At 39.7% G+C, this 23,818-nt stretch overlaps 1 protein-coding gene across 1 annotated transcript in view; it reads right to left on the bottom strand.

The window, feature by feature from the left end:
- The window catches only part of LOC311131841 (gamma-aminobutyric acid type B receptor subunit 1-like), a gene marked incomplete at both ends in the record, with an annotated part of 121,386 nt that overhangs the window by 31,515 nt on the left and 66,053 nt on the right, over nt 1-23,818 (bottom strand). Inside the window, 3 exons of the mRNA XM_084164970.1 lie at nt 6,285-6,354; nt 12,997-13,060; nt 21,622-21,867. Coding sequence (XP_084021096.1) covers nt 6,285-6,354; nt 12,997-13,060; nt 21,622-21,867 — 380 coding nt within the window. The remainder of the gene's footprint in view (nt 1-6,284; nt 6,355-12,996; nt 13,061-21,621; nt 21,868-23,818) is intronic.

Here is a 23,818-nt window from a genome sequence, read left to right as displayed (position 1 = left end):
CCATTATAATTATCAGCTGATCATTAGACATAATTACATTTTAGTCATTTAGCAGACGCTCTTATCCAGAGCGACTTACAGTTAGTGAGTGCATACATTTTCATACTGCCCCCCCCGTGGGAAACGAACCCACAACCCTGGCGTAGCAAGGGCCATGCTCTACCAACTGAGCTACAGTGCACACACACATACGTGCACACACACACACACACACACGTGCACACACACACACACACACACATATATAATTACTCCTGTCAACACAGTGCCCACCCACAGGGAACTGTCTCTGGCGCTACGCACGTCAACATGGTGGAGCGCACTATACTTATCCACATTCAGTATGGGGGAGGGTGTGTGTGTTGAACATTACCTCTGCCCTGTACCCTCCTACTGTCGGCCAAGTCAGTCAAATTAGTGGATATGCAGTAAATATGCAGTAGATATACAGTAGATATGCAGTAGATATGCAGTAGATATGCAGAACATATGCAGTAGATATGCAGTAGATATGCAGTAGATATGCAGAACATATACAGTAGATATGCAGTAGATATGCAGTAGATATGAAGAACATATGCAGTAGATATGCAGTAGATATGCAGTAGATATGCAGAACATATACAGTAGATATGCAGTAGATATGCAGTAGATATGCAGAACATATGCAGTAGATATGCAGTAGATATACTAGTAGATCTCCAGTAGATATGTAGTAGAAATGCAGTAGATGTGCAGTAGATATACTAGTAGATATGCAGTAGATATACAGTGGATATGCAGTAGATATACTAGTATATATACAGTAGATGTGCAGTAGATATGCAGTAGATATACTAGTAGATATACAGTAGATGTGCAGTAGATATGCAGTAGATATGCAGTAGATATACTAGTAGATATACAGTAGATGTACTAGTAGATATACAGTAGATATACTAGTAGATATACAGTAGATGTGCAGTAGATATGCAGTAGATATGCAGTAGATATACTAGTAGATATACAGTAGATATGTAGTAGATATGCAGTAAATATTCAGTAGATATGTAGTAGATATACAGTAGATATGAAGGAGATATGCAATAGATATACTAGTAGATATACAGTAGATATGTAGTAGATATGCAGTAAATATTCAGTAGATATGTAGTAGATATACAGTAGATATGAAGGAGATATGCAATAGATATACTAGTAGATATACAGTAGATATGTAGTAGATATGTAGAAGATACAGTTGAAGTCGGAAGTTTACATACACTTAGGCTGGAGTCATTAAAACTTGTTTTTGAACCACTCCACACATTTCTTGTTAACAAACTATAGTTTTGGCAAGTCGGTTAGGAAATCTACTTTGTGCATGTCACAAGTAATTTTTCCAAAAATTGTTTACAGACAGATTATTTCACTTATAATTCACTGTATCACAATTCCAGTGGGTCAGAAGTTTAAATACACTAAGTTGACTGTGCCTTTAAACAGCTTGGAAAATTCCAGAAAATGATGTCATGGCTTTAGAAGCTTCTGATAGGCTAATTGAGTCAATCATTTGAGTCAATTGGAGGTGTACCTGATGGATGTATTTCAAGGCCTATCTTCAAACTCAATGCCTCTTTGCTTGACATCATGGAAAAATCAAAAGAAAACAGCCAAGACCTTAGAAAAGAAATTGTAGACCTCCACAAGTCTGGTTCATCCTTGGGAGCAATTTCCAAACACCTGAAGGTACCACGTTCATCTGTACAAACAATAGTACGCAAGTATAAACACCATGGGACCACGCAGCCGTCATACTGCTCAGGAATGAGACACGTTCTGTCTCCTAGAGATGAACGTACTTTGGTGCGAAAAGTGCAAATCAATCACAGAACAACAGCAAAGGACCTTGTGAAGATGCTGGAGGAAACAGGTACAAAAGTATCAATATCCACAGTAAAACGAGTCCTATATCGACATAACCTGAAAGGCCGCTCAGCAAGGAAGAAGCCACTGCTCCAAAACCGCCATTAAAAAGCCAGACTACGGTTTGCAACTGCACATGAGGACAAAGATCATACTTTTTGGAGAAATGTCCTCTGTTCTGATGAAACAAAAATAGAAATGTTTGGCCATAATGACCATCGTTATGTTTGGAGGAAAAAGGGGTGGGCTTGCAAGCCGAAGAACACCATCCCAACCGTGAAGCACGGGGGTGGCAGCATCATGCTGTGGGGGTGCTTTGCTGCAGGAGGGACTGGTGCATTTCACAAAATAGATGGCATCATGAGGAAGGAAAATGATGTGGATATATTGAAGCAACATCTCAAGATATCAGTCAGGAAGTTAAAGCTTGGTCGCAAATGGGTCTTCCAAATGGACAATGACCCCAATTATACTTCCAAAGTTATGGCAAAATGGGTTAAGGACAACAAAGTCAAGGTATTGGAGTGGCCATCACAAAGCCCTGACCTCAATCCTATAGAAAATTTGTGGGCAGAACTGAAAAAGCGTGTGCGAGCAAGGAGGCCTACAAACCTGACTCAGTTACACCAGCTCTGTCAGGAGGAATGGGCCAAAATTCACCCAACTTATTGTGGGAACCTTGTGGAAGGCTACCCGAAACGTTTGACCCAAGTTAAACAATTTAAAGGCAATGCTACCAAATACTAATTGAGTGTATGTTAACTTCTGACCCACTGGGAATGTGATGAAAGAAATAAAAGCTGAAATAAATCATTCTCTCTACTATTATTCTGACATTTCACATTCTTAAAATAAAGTGGTGATCCTAACTGACCTAAGACAGGGAATTGTTACGAGGATTAAATGTCAGGAATTGTGAAAAACTGAGTTTAAATGTATTTGTCTAAGTTGTATTTAAACTTCCGACTTCAACTGTATGTAGTAGATATGCAGGAGATATACAGTAGATATACAGTAGATATACAGTAGATATGCAGTAGATATACTAGTAGATATACAGTAGATATAAAGTAGATATGCAGTAGCTATACAATAGATATGCAGTAGATATGCAGTAGATATACAGTAGATATACTAGTAGATATACAGTATATATACTAGTAGATATGCAGTAGATATACTAGTAGATATACAGTAGATATACAGTAGATATGCAGTAGATATACAATAGATATGCAGTAGATATACTAGTAGATATGCAGTAGATTTAAAGTAGATATGCAGTAGATATACTAGTAGATATGCAGTAGATATAAAGTAGATATACAGTAGATATGCAGGAGATATACTAGTAGATATGCAGTAGATATAAAGTAGATATACAGTAGATATACTAGTAGATATACTAGTAGATATGCAGTAGATATGCAGTAGATATACTAGTAGATATGCAGTAGATATAAAGTAGATATACTAGTAGATATACAGTAGATATACAGTAGATATACAGTAGATATGCAGTAGATATACAATAGATATGCAGTAGATATACTAGTAGATATGCAGTAGATATAAAGTAGATATACAGTAGATATGCAGGAGATATACTAGTAGATATGCAGTAGATATAAAGTAGATATACAGTAGATATAAAGTAGATATACTAGTAGATATACAGTAGATATACAGTAGATATACAGTAGATATGCAGTAGATATACAATAGATATGCAGTAGATATACTAGTAGATATGCAGTAGATATAAAGTAGATATACAGTAGATATGCAGGAGATATACTAGTAGATATGCAGTAGATATAAAGTAGATATACAGTAGATATGCAGGAGATATACTAGTAGATATGCAGTAGATATAAAGTAGATATACAGGAGATATAATAGTAGATATATATTAGATATGCAGTAGATATACTGTAGATATACTAGTAGACATATTGTAGATATGCAGGAGATATACTAGTAGATATATAGTAGATATGCAGTAGATATAAAGTAGATATACAGTAGATATACTAGTAGATATATAGTAGATATGCAGTAGATATGCAGTAGATATGCAGGAGATATACTAGTAGATATATAGTAGATATGCAGTAGATATAAAGTAGATATACAGTAGATATACAGTAGATATACTAGTAGATATATAGTAGATATGCAGTAGATATGCAGTAGATATGCAGGAGATATACTAGTAGCTATATAGTAGATATGCAGTAGATATGCAATAGATAAACAGTAGATATGCAGGATATATACTCGTAGATATAAAGTAGATATGCAGTAGATATGCAGTAGATATACTAGTAGATATGTAGTAGATATACAGTAGATATACAGTAGATATGCAGTAGATATACAGGATATATACAATAGATATGCAGTAGATATACTAGTAGATATGCAGTAGATATGTAGTAGATATGCAGTAGATATGCAGTAGATATGCAGTAGATATACTAGTAGATATGCAGTAGATATACAGTAGATATGCAGTAGATATGTAGTAGATATAAAGTAGATATACAGTAGATATAAAGTAGATATACAGTAGATATACTAGTAGATATGCAGTAGATATGCAGTAGATATACAGTAGATATGCAGTAGATATACAGTAGATATACAGTAGATATGTAGTAGATATAAAGTAGATATACAGTAGATATAAAGTAGATATACAGTAGATATACTAGTAGATGTGCAGTAGATATGCAGTAGATATGCAGTAGATATGCAGTAGATATACAGTAGATATACAGTAGATATGTAGTAGATATGCAGTAGATCTGGATAAGAGCGTCTGCTAAATGACGTAAATGTAAATGGAAATATGCAGTAGATATACAGTAGATATACTAGTAGATATGCAGTAGATATAAAGTAGATATACAGTAGATATACTAGTAGATATGCAGTAGATATAAAGTAGATATACAGTAGATATACAGTAGATATGCAATAGATATACTAGTAGATATGCAGTAGACATACTAGTAGATATGCAGTAGATATAAAGTAGATATAAAGTAGATATACAGTAGATATGCAGTAGATATACAGTAGATATACAGTAGATATGCAGTAGATATACAGTAGATATACAGTAGATATGCAGTAGATATAAAGTAGATATACAGTAGAAATGCAGTAGATATAAAGTAGATATACAGTAGATATACAGTAGATATGCAGTAGATATACAGTAGATATACAGTAGATATGCAGTAGATATAAAGTAGATATACAGTAGATATGCAGTAGATATAAAATAGATATACAGTAGATATGCAGTAGATATACAGTAGATATACAGTAGATATGCAGTAGATATGCAGTAGATATACAGAAGATATGCAGTAGATATAAAGTAGACATGCAGTAGATATGTAGTAGATATACAGTAGATATGCAGTAGATATACAGTAGATATACAGTAGATATGCAGGAGATATGCAGTAGATATACAGAAGATATGCAGTAGATATGTAGTAGATATGCAGTAGATATGCAGTAGATATGTAGTAGATATACAGTAGATATACAGTAGATATGCAGTAGATATGCAGTGGATATGCAGTAGATATGTAGTAGATATGCAGTAGATATGCAGTAGATATGTAGTAGATATGCAGTAGATATGTAGTAGATATACAGTAGATATGCAGTAGATATGCAGTAGATATGCAGTAGATATGCAGTAGTTATGCAGTAGATATGTAGTAGATATACAGTAGATATGCAGTAGATATGCAGTAGATATGCAGTAGATATGCAGTAGTTATGCAGCAGATATGCAGTAGATATGCAGTAGATATGCAGTAGATATGCAGTAGATATGCAGTAGATATGCAGTAGTTATGCAGTAGATATGTAGTAGATATACAGTAGATATGCAGTGGATATGCAGTAGATATGTAGTAGATATACAGTGGATATGCAGTAGATATACAGTAGATATGCAGTAGATATGCAGTAGTTATGCAGTAGCTGCTGGCTGACTGAGAAGCAGCTCATGTCCACTTAGCCTGCGCTGTACTCTACTACATCCAGAACCAAACCCCCTCCAAACTGCCCTGGGCGAAATCCACTCCAATTAGCGTTGAGTAAATGATTAATCAAAACAACACTTCCTTTTCTGGGATGGAGGGGAAGCAACAGAGAGGAAAGGAGATTGGGAAAACAAGCTTAATTTTTCATCAGCCGCCACAAAAACAAAGAGTGTTTCCCACACGAGAGACAACATGAGTCACCGACACAGGCACTGTCAAAGCAGACACAAAGCGGCAGACAGATTGAAAACAGGCGCAATGATCAAAACGCACCCAGCCAAACCAAACCAACTAGCACCACCTCACTGCCTGCCTCCCGCACAGGCAGCTGGAGCCTTACGTAGCCAGAGATAAGACGATGCTATCGACACCATTCCTGTGAAACAGAGGAGGCTGCAAGGGAGCCACAAGGGGCGGGCTAAGAAGGGAAATTAAAAAAACAAAGGCAAAATAAAGCCCTTAGAAACAATTTCTAGTTATTTTTTACCCGTGTTTCACCACTATGAGTACTCTTACTTCTCCCTCTCTAATCGCCATGGATACAGCACTGCGCAATGCGTAGGTATGGACGTCAACATAAACAATTGAAATAAAAGGAATAAGACAAGCACATAAGGTGATTTGAGAAATACATATTAACGTAAAGGGGATAAGGATTAAAAGGAACCAGAAAACAAACAGACCTGGACTCGCTCTCTCGCTCTCTGTCTGTCTGTCTGTCTGTCTGTCTCTCTCGCTCCCTCTCAATTCAATTCAATTCAATTTAAGGGCTTTATTGGCATGGGAAACGTATGTTAACATTGCCAAAGCAAGTGAAATAGATAAACAAAAGTGAAATAAACAATAAATACTAACAGTAAACATTACACTCAGAAGTTCCAAAATCATAAAGACATTTCCAATGTCATATTATGTCTATATACAGTGTTGTAATGATGTGCAAATAGTCGAAAATAAATAAACAGAAATATGGGTTGTATTTACAATGGTGTTTGTTCGAGGTATGTATCATATTTTGTGTGCTCTAGGGCAACGTTGTCTAGATGGAATTTGTATTTGTGTTCCTGGCAACTGGACCTTTTTTGGAACACCATTATTTTTGTCTTACTGAGATTTACCGTCAGGGCCCAGGTCTGACAGAATCTGTGCAGAAGATCTAGGTGCTGCTGTAGGCCCTCCTTGGTTGGAGACAGAAGCACCAGATAATCAGCAAACAGTAGACATTTGACTTCAGATTCTAGTAGGGTGAGGCCGGGTGCGGCAGAATGTTCTAGTGCCCTCGCCAATTCGTTGATATATATGTTGAAGAGGGTGGGGCTTAAGCTGCATCCCTGTCTCACACCAAGGCCCTGTGGAAAGAAATGTGTGAGTTTTTTGCCCATTTTTACCGCACACTTGTTGTTTGTTTACATGGATTTTATAATGTCGTATGTTTTTCCCCCAACACCACTTTCCATCAGTTTGTATAGCAGACCCTCATGCCAAATTGAGTCAAAAGCTTTTTTGAAATCAACAAAGCATGAGAAGACTTTGCCTTTGTTTCGGTTTGTTATTTGGTCAATTAGGGGGTGCAGGGTGAATACGTGGTCTGTCGTACGGTAATTTGGTAAAAAGCCAAATTGACATTTGCTCAGTACATTGTCTGCTGTTAATGATAATGCAGGGGATTTTCCCAAGGTTGCTGTTGACGCATATCCCACGGTAGTTATTGAGGTCAAATTGGTCTCCACTTTTGGGGATTGGGGTGATCAGTCCTTGGTTCCAAATATTGGGGAAGATGCCAGAGCTAAGGATGATGTTAAAGAGTTTAAGTATAGCCAATTGGAATTTGTGGTCTGTATATGAAGAAAAAAAAAATTATGCACTCACTAACTTGGGCCGACTCTTTTCTCTGTGTATATCAATGACGTCGCTCTTGCTGCTGGTGACTCTCAGATCCACCTCTACGCAGACGACACCATTTTGTATACATCTGGCCCTTCATTGGACACTGTGTTAACAAACCTCCAAACGAGCTTCAATTCCATACAACACTCCTTCAGTAGCCTCCAACTGCTCTTAAACACTAGTAAAACTAAATGCATGCTCTTCAACCGAACGCTGCTTGCACCCGCCCACCCGACTAGAATCACTACTCTCGACGGGTCTGACCTAGAGTATGTGGACAATTACAAATATCTAGGTGTCTGGTTAGACTGTAAACTCTCCTTCCAGACTAACATTAAGAATCTCCAATCCAAAGTTAAATCTAGAATCGGTTTCCTATTTCGCAACAAAGCCTCCTTCACTCATGCTGCCAAACATGCCCTCGTAAAACTGACTATCCTACCGATCCTTGACTTCGGCGATGTCATTTACAAAATAGCCTCCAACACTCTACTCAGCAAATTGGATGTAGTCTATCACAGTGCCATCCGTTTTGTCTCCAAAGCCCCATATAATACCCACCACTGTGACCTGTACGCTCTTGTTGGCTGGTCCTCACTACATATTCGTCGCCAAACCCACTGGCTCCAGGCCATCTATAAATCACTGCTAGGCAAATCCCCGCCTTATCTTAGCTCATTGGTCACCATAGCAACACCCACCCGTAGTCTGCGCTCCAGCGGGTATATCTCACTGGTCATCCCCAAAGCCAACACCTCCTTTGGCCGCAATTCCTTCCAGTTCTCTGCTGCCAATGACTGGAACAAATTGCAAAAATCTCTGAAGCTGGAGACACTTATCTCCCTCACTAACTTTAAGCATCAGTTGTCAGAGCACCTTACCGATCACTGCACCTGTACACAGCCCATCTGAAATTAGCCCGCCCAACTACCTCATCCCTATATTGTTATCTATTTTGCTCATTTGTACCCCAGTATCTCTATTTGCACATCATCTCTTGCACATCTATCATTCCAGTGTTAATACTAATTGTAATTATTTTGCACTATAGCCTATTTTATTGCCTTACCTCCATAACTTGCTAAATTTGCACACTGTATATTATATGTATTTCTGTTGTATTTTTGACTTTGTTTTGTTTTACCCCATATGTAACTCTGTGTTTGTTTTTATCGCACTGCTATGCTTTATCTTGGCCAGGTCGCAGTTGTAAATGAGAACTTGTTCTCAACTGGTTTACCTGGTTAAATAAAGGTGAAATAAATAAAATAAATTAAAAAACTGTAAGTCGCTCTGGATAAGACCATCTGCTAAATGACTAAAATGTAAAAATTTATATTTTATAATTTCATTGAGGATACCATCAACACCACAGGCCTTTTTGGGTTGGAGGGTTTGTATTTTGTCCTGTAGTTTATTCAATGTAATTGGAGAATCCAGTGGGTTCTGGTAGTCATTAATAGTTGATTCTAAGATTTGTATTTGATCATGTATATGTTTTTGCTGTTTGTTCTCTGTTATAGGGCCAAAAAGATTGGAGAAGTGGTTTACCCATACATCTCCGTTTTGGATAGATAGCTCTTCGTGTTGTTGTTTGTTTAGTGTTTTCCAATTTTCCCAGAAGTGGTTAGTCTATGGATTCTTCAATTACATTGAGCTGATTTCTGACATGCTGTTCCTTCTTTTTCCGTAGTGTATTGCTTTATTGTTTCTCTCTCTCTGTCTCTCTCTCTCTCTCTCTCTCTCTCTCTCCCTCTCGTCTCTGTCTGTCTCTCTCTCTCTCTCTCGATCTCTCCCTCTCTCCCTCTCGTCTCTGTCTGTCTCTCTCTCTCTCTCTCTCTCTCTCCGCATGGTGATGTTTTAAACATGACTGTAGCAGCTTTTCTGCTCAACTAAAGCACTGGTCATGGAAGATAAGCTCGGTTCATTGCATTTCAGAAAAGCTAATTTGAAATATTCAAGTAGCTATATTAACTTTTTATGCACATGTTCATTTCTTTTTCCTGCTATAATTGTATTCTGAGTCAGTACTAGTAGTAAATAACTAGTAAGTACAGCTGCGCCAGGGGACAATATTGAGACCCTTATTGTTCATGAGACTTACTGAACAGATGTCTCTGGGCATAAACCTAACCCCTCAACACACACACACACACACACACACACACACTCAGAAACCTAACCCCTCAACACACACACACACACACAGAAACCTAACCCCTCAACACACACACACACACACACACACACACACACACACACAGAAACCTAACCCCTCAACACACACACACAGAAACCTAACCCCTCAACACACACACACACACACACACACACACATAGAAACCTAACCCCTCAACACACACACACACACACACACACACACACACAGAAACCTAACCCCTCAACACACACACACACACACACACACACACACACACACACACACACACACACACACACACACACAGAAACCTAACCCCTCAACACACACACACACACACACACAGAAACCTAACCCCTCAACACACACGCACACACACACACACACACAGAAACCTAACCCCTCAACACACACACACACAAACAGAAACCTAACCCCTCAACACACACACACACACACACACAGAAACCTAACCCCTCAACACACACACACACACACACACACACACAGAAACCTAACGCCTCAACACATGAGGGGTTTCAGTGGAGATAACAACCCTCATATTGTTAGTAAATTCAGTATATGGAAGATATTGTATTTTTATGCTTACCAATTAAATACTTGGCAGCTATGTATAAATGGATTGTGATTGGTGGAGAATTAAAACCGAATTCGATAAATTTACACTTGTCAAATGTATTTGGTTTATAGGCACAGATACCAATGGCAGAACATGTGATAAAACGATGATATGCTTCTAATAATTATTGTTCATTTTATCCATTCATTGCAGGAGACCAGAGTAATGTACCCTGTAGCTGCTCTATAAGATTTGCATAGTATTAAAACCAAGTTCTACAACTCTACACTTGGCAACTGATATGGGCACAGAAAGCAATGGCAGAACGTACTGTAAGAGGACACTCTTGATTAAGATTATGGTACTATACATTGTGTAAACAGGAAGAAAGTGTACTGTATATAAAGCATATACAGCGCCTTCAGAAAGTATTCACACCCCTTGACTTTTTCCACATTTTGTTGTGTTACAGCCTGAATTTAAAATAGATTACATTTCAATTTTGTGTCACTGGCCTAAACACAATATCCCATCATGTCAGAGTGGAATTACGTTTTTTTATTTGTTTACAAATCAATAAAAAATGAAAGCTCAATAAATATTCAACCCCTTTGTTATGGCAAGTCTAAATAAGTTCAGGAGTAAGAAGTCATTTAATAAGTTGCATGGACTCACTCTGTGTCCAATAATAGTGTTTAACATGATCTTTGAATGAATACCTCATCTCTGTACCCCACACATACAATTATCTGTAAGGTCCCTCAGTCGAGCATTGAATTTCAAACAAAGATGAACCTCAAAGACCAGGGAGGTTTTCCAATGCCTTGCAAAGAAGGACACCTATTGGTAGATGGGTAAAAAATAAAAATCAGACATTGAATATCCCTTTGAGCATGGAGAAGTTATCAATTACACTTTGGATGGTGTATCAATACACCCAGTCAATACAAAGATACAGGCGTCCTTCCTAACTCAGTTGCCGGAGAGGAAGGAAACCGCTCAGGGATTTCACCATGAGGTCAATGGTGACTTTAAAACAGTTACAGAGTTTAATGGCTGTGACAGGAGAAAACTGAGGATGGATCAACATCATTGTAGTTACACCACAATACTAACCTAATTGACAGAGTGAAAAGAAGGAATCCTGTACAGAATAAAAAATATTCCAAAACATGCATCATGTTTGCAACAAGGCACTAAAGTAAAACTGCAAAAAACTGTGGCAAATAAATGAACTTTTTGTCCTGAATACAAAGCGTTATGTTTGGGAATAATCTAACACAACACATCACTGAGTACCAGTCTTCATATTTTCAAGCATGGTGGTGGCTGCATCATGTTATGGGTATGCTTGTTATCGGCAAGGACTAGTGAGTTTTTTAGGATAAAAAGAAATGGAATAGAGGTAAGCACAGGCAAAATCCTAGAGGAAAACCTGGTTCAGTCTGCTTTCCAACAGACACTGGGATTCAAATTCACCTTTCAGCAGGACAATATCCTAAAACACAAGGCCAAATATACACTGGAGTTGCTTACATTTACATTTCAGTCATTTAGCAGACGCTCTTATCCAGAGCGACTTACATGAGCAATTAGGGTTAAGTGCCTTGCTTAAGGGCACCGACAGATTTTTCACCTAGTCGGCTCGGGGATTAGAATCAGCAACCTTTCGGTTACTGGCACAACGCTCTTACCCACTAAGCTACCTGCCCAAGATTACATTGAATGTTCCTGAGTGGCCTAGTTACAGTTTTGACTTAAATTGGCTTGAAAATCTATGGCAAGACTTGAAAATGGCTATCTAGCTATGATCAACAACCAACTTGACAGAGCTTGAATTGTTTAAAAAAATAATGTGCAAATATTATACAATCCAGGTGTGCAAAGCTCTTAGAGACTTACCCAGAAAGACTCACAGCTGTAATCGCTGCCAACTGTGATTCTAACATGTATTGACTCAGGGGTTTGAATACTTATGTAAATGATATATTTCTGTATTTCATTTTCAATAAATTTGCAAACATTTCTAATAACAAGTTTTCACTTTGTCATTATGGGGTATTGTGTGTAGATGGGTGAGAAAAAAACATTGATTTAATCCAACATCACAACAAAATGTGGAATAAGTCAAGGGGAATGAATACTTTCTGAGAACACTGAATGTGGTTGATACTCATGATTATGGACTCAGGGATGGAACTGAAGGATTTTGGGCACTGGTCAGCCACGCTAGCAGAACTACCTGAATCCAAAATCGGTGCCAATGCCGATGTTTAATGTTCAAAATGACAAGATGTCACCAGCCGGCGGGCTAGTTGGGCACATGTTCTTAATTTCCATGGCTGATTGTGATTTTATTGTACACAGGAGGAATAGAGAGAGTACTGTACCTTGCAGCTGCTCAATAAGAGTCCAGGCCATTCTAGAACCCTGGGCGTCAAACACAACATGGCCCTGCAGGAAGAAAAAGAATGAAGAGAAACTGAATACCACTTACATTTTTTTAACATCCCTCTCTCTCTCTCTCTCTCTCTCTCTCTCTCTCTCTCTCTCTCTCTCTCTCTCTCTTTCAGTTTTCTGAAGTATAGGAGAACATTCCATCAACGTCACACCAAACATACACAGAACATGGTTGCCATGTTCTCAGAATATAAGATATTAAAGTTCTAGACACGTTTCATTGGCACGTTGCAAGAACATTCTGTGTCCAAAGACGTCCCATGGAAGTTTTTGTCTAGTTCCCAGCTCTCTCTCTCTCTCTCTCTCTCGCTCTCTCTCGCTCACTCTCTCTCTCTCTCTCGCTCTCTTTCTCTCTCTCTCGCTCTCTCTCTCTCTCTCTCTCGCTCTCTCTCTCTCTCTCTCTCTGACTCTCTCTCTTGCTCTCTTTCTTTCTCTCTCTCTCTCTGTGTGTGTCTCTCTCTTGCTGTCTGTCTGTCTGTCTGTCTGTCTGTCTCTCTATCTATCTATCTATCTATCTATCTATCTATCTATCTATCTATCTATCTATCTATCTTTCTCTCTCTCACTCAATTCAAATAAAGTTATTGGCATGGGAAACCTATGTTTACATTGCCAAAGCAAGTGAAATAGATAATAAACAAAAGTGAAATTAAATTAACAGTAAACATTACACTCACAAAAGTCCCAAAAGAATAAAGACATTTCAGGTGTCATATTATGTCTATGTACAGTGGTGTAACGATGTGCAAATAGTTCAAGTACAAAAGGGAAAATAAATACGGGTTGCATAAATACATAAATAAGCATAAATACGGGTTGTATTTACAATGGTGTTTGTTCTTCACTGGTTGCCCTTTTCTTGTGGCAACAGGTCACAAATATTGCTGCTGTGATGGCACACTGTGATTTTTCACCTAATAGATATGAGAGTTTATCATTTTATTTATTTTTTTTTCATATTCTTTGTGGGTCTGTGTAATTTGAGGGAAATATGTGTCTCTAATATGGTCATACATTTGGCAGGTTAGGAAGTGCAGCTCAGTTTCCACCTCATTTTGTGGGCAGTGTGCACATAGCCTGTCTTCTCTTGAGAGCCAGGTCTGCCTACGGCGGCCTTTCTCAATAGCAAGGCTATGCTCACTGAGTCTGTACATAGTCAAAGCTTTCCTTAAGTTTGAGTCAGTCACAGTGGTCAGGTATTCTGCCAATGTGTACTCTCTGTTTAGGGCCAAATAGCAGTCCAGATAGCTCCTTTTTTTGTAAATTCTTTCCAATGTGTAAAGTAATTATCTTTTTGTTTTCTCATGATTTGGTTGGGTCTAATTGTGTTGCTGTCCTGGGGCTCTGTGGGGGTATGTTTGTGTTTGTGAACAGAGCCCCAGGACCAGCTTGCTTAGGGGACTCTTCTCCAGGTTCATCTCACTGTAGGTGATGTCTTTGTTATGGAAGGTTTGGGAATCGCTTCCTTTTAGGTGGTTGTAGAATTTAACGGCTCTTTTCTGGATTTTGATAATTAGCGGATATCATCCTAATTCTACTCTGCATGCATTATTTGGTGTTTTACATAGTACATGGAGGATGTTTTTGCAGAATTCTGCATGCAGAGTCTCACACTCTCTCTTGGTATGTGACGTTGCAGATCTGAGAGGCTTGACTCGTCGTCAACAGAGTGAGCAGTTCAAGACCCACATGTACATATTACCTCAACTACCTCAACTAGCCGGTGCCCCCGCACATTGACTCTGCAACGGTACCCCCCTGTATATATAGCCTCCCTACTGTTATTTTATTTTACTTCTGCTCTTTTTTTTCTCAACACTTTTTTTGTTGTTATTTTATTTAAAAAAAAAATAAATGCACTGTTGGTTAAGGGCTGTAAGTAAGCATTTCACTGTAATGTCTGCACCTGTTGTATTCGGCGCATGTGACCAATAACATTTGATTTGATTTGATTTGACTAGAGACTCAGTTTGTTTTACTTTAACAACAAACTAACTTGTTAGCTAATAAAAGTTTATAATCGTTTTCCTATTCATATCTGGATCCTGCGACGCAGTTAGCGTTAACGCTGGGACCGCTGACATATGTCCCGGGATCCTTGCTCAAACAAGGTGGTACTACATTGGCGAAGCAGCTGGCCTAGCTGCAAGCTATCAAGCTAGGCAACCTGGTCTACTACTGCAGGATACCAAGCCTGCTACGCGGTTAGCCCTTGTGGCTAGGGCCGCACTTCTATTTGTCCCGGGCTTAGGACTACCGATTTCTAGAGTTTCCTCATGCCGGCTTCTCTCATTTTACGGAGTGAATAGTGGGCTCGCCCTACTACTAGTACTGCCATGCCTCCGAAAAAAGACGAGGATCACATCTCCGCTGGGCAGGTATGTGAACTCTTGGAGAAGCAGAAAGTATTCTATAAGGAAATGATACTTCAGCAGGAAAACAACTTTAAAAGCCTCATACAAATAATCATGGAGTCTACCAACAAACGGCTGGACGTCCTGACCAAAGATGTACAAGACCTTAATACAAGCCTTCAGTTCAGACAGAAGGATGTGGATGTATTGAAGACCACACAGGATACACTTTCCAGAAACTGTTCCTCTATGCAAAATTAAATCACCACAGTCAGGGGGGGGCCTCCAGAACATGTCTGGGAAGGCTGATTACCTGGATGGACAATCGAGGAGAAATAATCTTGTAATAGATGGTATCCAGGAGAGCCAATGTGAGACATGGGCTCAATCAGAGGACAAAGTTCGAAAGCTGTTTTCTGAGAAGCTACAATTGGATCAACAGGTTGAGCTGGAACGTGCTCAGTGGTGCCAATGGTGGTGCCAATGGTGGTGCCAATGGTGGTGCCAATGGTGGTGCCAATGGTGGTGCCAATGGTGGTGCCAATGTTAGTGCCAATAGAACCAGACCCAGGCCAATTATAGTGAAATTCCTCAGGTTCAAGGATAAACTTGCAGTCCTTGAAAAGGCCAAAATGCCTTAAAGGGTCCTACAACTACATCAATGAGAATTTCTCTGACGCAGTCCATCAAAGAAGAAAGGAACTAATACCAGCTATGAAGTATGCAAGAGAACGAGGTGACAGCCTCCCTGAGACAAACTGATTGTTCACCTTCCCTCCCAAGGAGTTAGGAGGAGCGACAGACACAAGTAATTCAAGCCTCCCCCCAACAAACACACTGCTGATTCATGTTTGGACATATAAATACTGTGAATCTATCAAAGAAATTGCTCACTTGAATATATGCAGTTTAAGGAGCAAGATTCATGAAATATGCTGTCTAGTGCAGTCAAACAATATTCATGTATTGGCAATATCAGAGACTTACCTGGACTCTTCTTTTGAGTGATGCTGAGCTCTCTATACATGGATACAATTTGTTTAGGAGGGACGGAAATAGATATGGGGGTGGAGTTGCAGTTTACATCCAGTCATATTCCAGCGAAACAACGTAAGGATTAGAGGCGCTATGGGTATGACTGGCCAGGTATCAAACCCAAGTAGTCCGAGTTAGCCCTCTAAGCTTAAGCCTAGGCATTAACTCTGAAGGCCAGGGGTGGAAAAAGTTCCCAATTGTCAAACTTGAGTAAAGGTAAAGATTTCTTAATAGAGAATAAATCAAGTAAAAGTGAAAGTCACCCAGTAAAATATCACTTGAGTAAAAGTCTAAAAGTATTTGGTTTTAAATATACTTAACTATCAAACGTAAAAGTATAAATAATTTAAAATTCCTTATATTCCAGCAATGTAAAGACTTAATGTTGAATGGATTAGAGCCGTTATGGGTACAGGTGCATTTACCACATTTGAAACCTATACCAGTTGGTTGCTGCTATAGGCCAGCTAATGCTGATGTTGGATAAGTTATCTGATGAAAATAGGGTAATATTTTTTTTTGGGAGATATGAATATTGATTTTTTTTTAACACCAATTGTCCAATGAGAAAAGAAACGTATTTCTGTTGCCAATGTATGTAACCTGACCCAAATGATGACATCACCAACCAGAACGTTCACTAATAGGTCTGGTATCACATCGTCAACCTGTATTGATCACATTTTTACTAACATGGCTGAACGTTGTTCTAAAGCTGTATCAGTGGCACTAGGTTGTAGTGATCATAACTTGGTTGCACTCACTAGGAAAACTAAAATACCAAAGGCTGGCCCTAAGGTCATCTACCGAAGGGCCTACAGAGGGTTCAATCAGGAATCATTTGTGGATGAGATTAAGAATGTGCAATGGTTAGAAGTGTGTAGTAAGGATGATCGTGAAATGTCGCTAAGTTTGTTTCTGAGTATTGCTGATAAGCGTGCCCCTTTAAGAAAATGCACTGTGAGGTCAAACGTTGCCCCATGGATTGATGATGAGCTGAGAAATGTAATGATTCAACGTGATGATGCCAAAAAAGAAGCAGATACATCTGGCACTCTGTTTAATAAGCAAAGTTACTGTAAATTAAGAAATCTTGTGACCAAGCTAAACAAAGGAAAGAAGAAGGGATTCTATCAGCACAAAATTGATGAAGTAAAGGGTGATGGGAAAAAACTGTGGAGAACGTTGAACGCTATTATGGGTAGGAATTCAAACATGTCCGCCTCTTTTGTTGAATCGTGGGGTATATTTATTATAAAACCACACGACATCGCAAACTACTTTAATAAATATTTTACAGGCAAAGTGGACAAGTTGAGGAATGCCATGAGTCCAACTGATGGCTCCATGTCATATACCCTTATAAAAGACTGTATCATGAAGGAGAGGCAATGCATGTTTGAATTTCACCAAGTAGAAAGGGAAGAGGTTGAAAGGATGCTGTTGTCTCTTTCGGATGCCAACTCACCTGGTACAGATAATCTTGATGCCAAATGACTTAGAGTTACAGCTAACCAAATATCTACCCCAATCTCTCATTTTTAATAAGTGCTTGATGTATGGGGTGTGCCCAGAAGTCTGGAAAGAGTCAAAGGTTATTCCACTACCTAAGGATAAAAAATCTGCATTCACTGGTCCTAATAGTCGTCCTATAAGCATGCTGCCTGTGTTAAGTAAATTATTGAAAAAAATGGTATCTGTACAAATCAAGGATTATTTCTTATGTAATGGTCTGATAACGGGTTTCCAGCAAGCAGACAAAGAAGGGCTCCGAGTTCGGCCTTAGCACAAATGACAGATGATTGGTTAAAGAGTATGGATGACAGGAAGTTAGTTGGTGCGGTGTTGCTAGGTTTCAGTGCTGCTTTTGATGTAATTGATCATGAACTGTTGCTAGGTAAACTCCAATGTTATGGTTTTAAGTCTGCAGCTCTATCCTGGATGGAAAGCTATCTATCCAGGAGAAGGCAAAACATATTCTTTAATGGTAGCTTTTCAAACAGTAATGATATACACTGTGGTGTTCCTCAAGGAAGCTGCCTAGGCCCACTTCTCTACTCTATCTTTGCTAACGATTTACCTTCAGTAATGAACAAAGCAAGAGTGGTAATGTATGCTGATGACTTTATATAATGTATAGCGCAGCATCAGAGTTTAATGAGCTAACAGGTGTAATAAGTAGTGAACTAAGAATGGTGTCTGAGTGGGTTGATATGAACAAATTGGTGTTGAACATTTCTAAAACTAAATGTATTGTATTTGGTTCAAGATATATGCTTGCTGATGATCCCTAATTTAATTTAATCCCCAAACTACTAGGAGTCATGTTGGACGCAGCTTTATCATGGTCAGAACACATAGATAATATTGTACAGTAATTTGGTTAAAAGCCAATTTGACATTTGCTCACTGAGGAAATGTATGAGTCTGCTTTTAATGATAATGCAGAGGATTTTCCCAAGGTTGTTCTTGATGCATATCCCACGGTAGTTATTGGGGCCAAATCTGTCTCCACTTTTGTGGATTGGGGTGATCAGTCCTTTGTTCAAAAATATTGGGGAAGATGCCAGAGCTGAGGATGATGTTAAAGAGTTTAAGTATAGCCAATTGGAATTTTTGGTCTGTATATTTTATCATTTCATTTAGGATACCATCAACACCACAGGCCTTTTTGGGTTGGAGGGTTTGTATTTTGTCCTGTAGTTCATTCAATGTAATTGGAGAAACCAGTGGGTTCTGTTAGTCTTTAATGGCTGATTCTAAGATTTGTAATTGATCACGTATATGTTTTTGTTGTTTTGTTTTTTGTTATAGAGCCAAAAAGATTGGAAAAGTAGTTTATCCATCTCCGTTTTGGATAGATAACTCTTCGTGTTGTTGTTTGTTTAGTGTTTTCCAATTTTCCCAGAAGTGGTTAGATTCTATGGATTCTTCAATTACATTTAGCTGATTTCTGACATGTTGTTCCTTATTTTTCCGTAGTGTATTTCTGTATTGTTTTAGTGATTCACCATAGTGAAGGCGTAGTCTCAGGATTTCTGGGTCTTTATGTTTTTGGCAGGATAGGTTAGTCAATTTCTTTCTTAGGTTTTTGCATTCTTCATCAAACCATTTGTCATTGTTGTACATTTTCTTAGGTTGTTAGCTTTTATTTTTAGATTTGATAGGGAAGCTGAAAGGTAAAATATACTGTTTATGCTTTGGCCATGTTTACACCTTCACTATTACTGTGAAATGTTTTGTCCAGGAAGTGTTCTAAAAGCGATTGAATGTGTTGTTTCCTAATTGTTTTTTGGAAGGTTTCTACACTACTGTCCTTCCATCTATAGCATTTCTTAATATTATTCAGTTCCTTTGGCTTTTATACCTCATGATTGAGTATTGCTCTGTTCAAGTAGACCGGGGTTTTGCTGGGATCTGATAGGGGTGTCAGTGGGCTGACTGTGAACGCTCTGAGAGACTCTGGGTTGAGGTCAGTGATAAAGTAATCTACAGTACTACTGCCAAGGGATGAGCTGTAAGTGTACCTACCATAGGAGTCCCTTCGTAGCCTACCATTGAATATGTACAGACACACTGTGCGACAGAGCTGCAGGAGATGTGACCCGTTTTTGTTGGTTGTTTTGTCATAATTGTGTCTAGGGGGGGCATATTTGGGAGGGAATGTTGTCACCTCCAGGTAGGTGTTTGTCCCCCTTTGTGCTGAGAGTGTCAGGTTCTTGTCCAGTTCTGACATTTAGGTCTCCATAGACTAGTACATGTCCCTGGGCCTGGAAATGGTTGATCTCCCCCTCTAGGGTGGAGAAGCTGTCTTCATTAAAGTATGGGGATTCTATTGGGGGTATATTGGTAGCACAAATGAAGAGATTTTTCTCTGTTGATATAATTTCCTTATTAATTTCTAGCCAGATGTAAAATGTTCCTGTTTTGACTAATTTAATAGAGTGGGTTAGGTCTGTTCTATACCAAATTAGCATACCCCCTGAGTCTCTTCCCTGTTTCACTCCTGGTAGTTTGGTGGCTGGGACTACCAGCTCTCTGTAACCTAGAGGGCAACCAGTGGGTCCGTCTCCTCTATACCATGTTTCTTGTAGGATGACGATGTCTGTATTTCCAATTTCTTTGGTGAAGACTGGGTTCCTGCTCCAAAGCCAGATGACCTCTGACCTTGGATATTCCAGGATGAGATAGTAAAAGCTTTGTGTTCCATAGTGTCTAGTGTTGTTTTCGTGTGGTTTAGGCCCGGACCATTACAGAAGGTGGGAGCAGAGCACGTTGAGCATCTGATACATACCTCATACGTCGCAGGATGGGGCATGGGGGGGGGGGGGGGGGGGGGGGAATGGGCATAGACCTGATCTGGGGGGGGGCATATGTAGGGTGTGGCTAGGGTTTGTTTGGGGTGGGGATGTGGCTGGTGATGATGTGGTCTGGGTGTAGGTCCTCTTGGCGTGGGTTCTCTCGGTGCAGGTCCTTCGGTTGAGGGTGACATCCTTCAGAGTCCTGGCAAAGGTGGGGACTGCTGCCTTGTAGAGGTGGACCAGGTCGTAAAGACTTTTCACGTCCAGGGTGGAGTGGTGGGCCAGGTAGACATTAGGTTTTGAGGCACAGTCTCGGGAAGTGCTTGCATTCACTCGCTGTGTGGTGGCAGGGTGAAAGGATGTTCGTGGTAGGAGGGTGGAGATGACCACTTGTGCGTTAGGGAATGTGGGAGAAGCTTTCACACTCCCTTGAGTGCTGTGGAAACCCTTTTCATGCTGTGCCCAGGTTATTTGAGCCCGTGTTAATTATGTATGTGGCTGGGGGATCCTAGTCTCTCTCTCTCTCTCTCTCTCTCTCTCTCTCTCTCTCTCTCTCTCTCTCTCTCTCTCTCTCTCTCTCTCTCTCTCTCTCTCTCTCTCTCTCTCTCTCTCTCTCTCTCTCTCTCTCTCTCTGTACAACCACAAACTTATCCTCTTTCTCCTACAGTTCCCTCCATACATTACATATACGTGGTCCTCTGTAGCTCAATTGGTAGAGCACGGCGCTTGTAACGCCAGGGTAGTGGGTTCGATCCCCGGGACCACCCATACGTAAAAATGTATGCACACATGACTGTAAGTCGCTTTGGATAAAAGCGTCTGCTAAATGGCATATTATTATTATTATATTATATAAGATACTCACCGACACTCCTTCGAATGAGCTGGTGTTGAGAGCGCGGTAGATCTCAGCGGTGATATCTCGGTTGTTGTAGTTGAAGTCTTCCAGCCTGCGGCCCTTGGCCTTCAGGGGTCCAACGGTCTTGTTGAGGGCCAGAGCCAGAGCCCACACTGCATCGTAAGCCAGAGGGGCCTCCTGGAACCCCCCCGTCTCCTCGGGGTTCTTACCCCCCAACTTAGACATCAGCTGGTTCAGAAACTCCTGAGACGTCTGGAAGAAGAGCGAGAGGAGGGCTTAGAACTGTGTGTGAGGTAGATGGGGGTGGAGGTGGAAGTGTCTGAGGAGGAAGGATTGGTGTACACAGCTGGGAGCACCAGGTTGACATCCTGTCTCCCAGTGGGAGGGGTCAGATGTTCCTCTCCTCTCTCTAGGATGTCACCAGGGTACAAGCATACTGTATGAGAAGCATATAAAGACTTTGCCTTTGTTTTGGTTTGTTTGTTTGTCAATTAGGGGGTGCAGGGTGAATACGTGGACTGCTGTACGGTAATTTGTTTTCACTGAGGAAATGTATGAGTCTGCTGTTAATGTAAATGCAGAGGATTTTCGCAAAGGTTGCTGTTGACGCATATCCCACGGTAGTTATTGGGGTCAAATTTGTCTCCACTTTTGTGGGGTGATCAGTCCTTGGTTCCAAATATTGGGGAAGATGCCAGAGCTGAGGATGATGTTAAAGAGTTTAATTATAGCCAATTGGAATTTGTGGTCTGTATATTTTATCATTTCATTGAGGATACCATCAACACCACAGGCCTTTTTGGGTTGGAGGGTTTGTATTTTGTCCTGTAGTTCATTCAATGTCATTGGAGAATCCAGTGGGTTCTGGTAGTCTTTAATAGTTGATTCTAAGAGTTGTATTTGATCATGTATATTTTTTTGCTGTTTTTCTTTGTTATAGGGCCAAAAAGATTGGAGAAGTGGTTTACACATGCATCTCCGTTTTGGATAGATAACTCTTCGTGTTGTTGTTTGTTTAGTGTTTTCCAATAGTCTATGGATTCTTCAATTACATTGAGTTGATTTCTGACATGCTGTTCCTTCTTTTCCGTAGTGTATTTCTGTATTGTTTTAGTGATTCACCATAGTGAAGGCGTAGGCTCAGGTTTTCTGGGTCTCTATGATTTTGGTTGGATAGGTTTCTCAATTTCTTTCTTAGGTTTTTGCATTCTTCATCAAACCATTTGTCATTCTTGTTAATTTTCTTTGGTTTTCTGTTAAACATTTTTAGATTTGATAGGGAAGCTGAGAGATCAAATAAACTGTTTAGGTTTTCTACTGCCAAGTTTACACCTTCACTATTACAGTAAAACATTTTGTCCAGGAAGTTGTCTAAAAGGAATTGAATTTGTTGTTGCCTTTTTATAGAAGGTTTCTACACTACTTTCCTTCCATCTATAGCATTTCTTAATATTATTCAGTTCCTTTGGCTTTTTTACCTCATGATTGAGTATTGCTCTGTTCAAGTAGACTGTGATTTTGCTGTGATCTGATAGGGGTGTCAGTGGGCTGACTGTGAACGCTCTGAGAGACTCTGGGTTTAGGTCAGTGATAAAGTAGTCTACAGTACTACTGCCAAGAGATGAGCTAGAGGTGTACCTACCACAGGAGTCCCCTCGAAGCCTACCATTGACTATGTACATACCCAGTGTGCGACAGTGCTGCAGGAGTCGTGACCCATTTTTGTTGGTTATGCTGTTGTCGTAGTTGTGCCTAGGGGGGCATATGGGGGAGGGAATGCTGTCACCTCCAGGTATGTTTTGTGCAGTTCTGGTATTTAGGTCGCCACAGACTAGTACATGTCCCTGGGCCTGGAAGTGATTGATTTCCCCCTCCAGGATGGAGAATCTGTCTTCATTAAAGTATGGGGATTCTAGTGGGGGGATATAGGTAGCACACAGGAGGACATTTTTCTCTGTTGAGATAATTTCCTTTTGAATTTCTAGCCTAATGTAAAATGTTCCTGTTTTGATTAATTGAATAGAGTGAGTTAGGTCTGCTCTGTACTCAATTAGCATACCCCTGAGTCCCTTCTCTGTTTCACACCTGGTAGTTTGGTGGATGGAACTACCAGCTCTCTGTAACCTAGAGGGCAACCAGTGGGTCCGTCTCCTCTACACCATGTTTCTTGTAGGATGACAATGTCTGTTTTTCTGATTTCTTT

The sequence above is a fragment of the Coregonus lavaretus genome (assembly GCF_964263955.1).
Source record: "Coregonus lavaretus genome assembly, chromosome: 7".
Lineage (NCBI taxonomy): Eukaryota > Metazoa > Chordata > Actinopteri > Salmoniformes > Salmonidae > Coregonus > Coregonus lavaretus.
The sequence above is the reverse complement of the archived record's forward strand: the minus strand, read 5'-3'. Positions and strand labels throughout refer to the sequence as shown.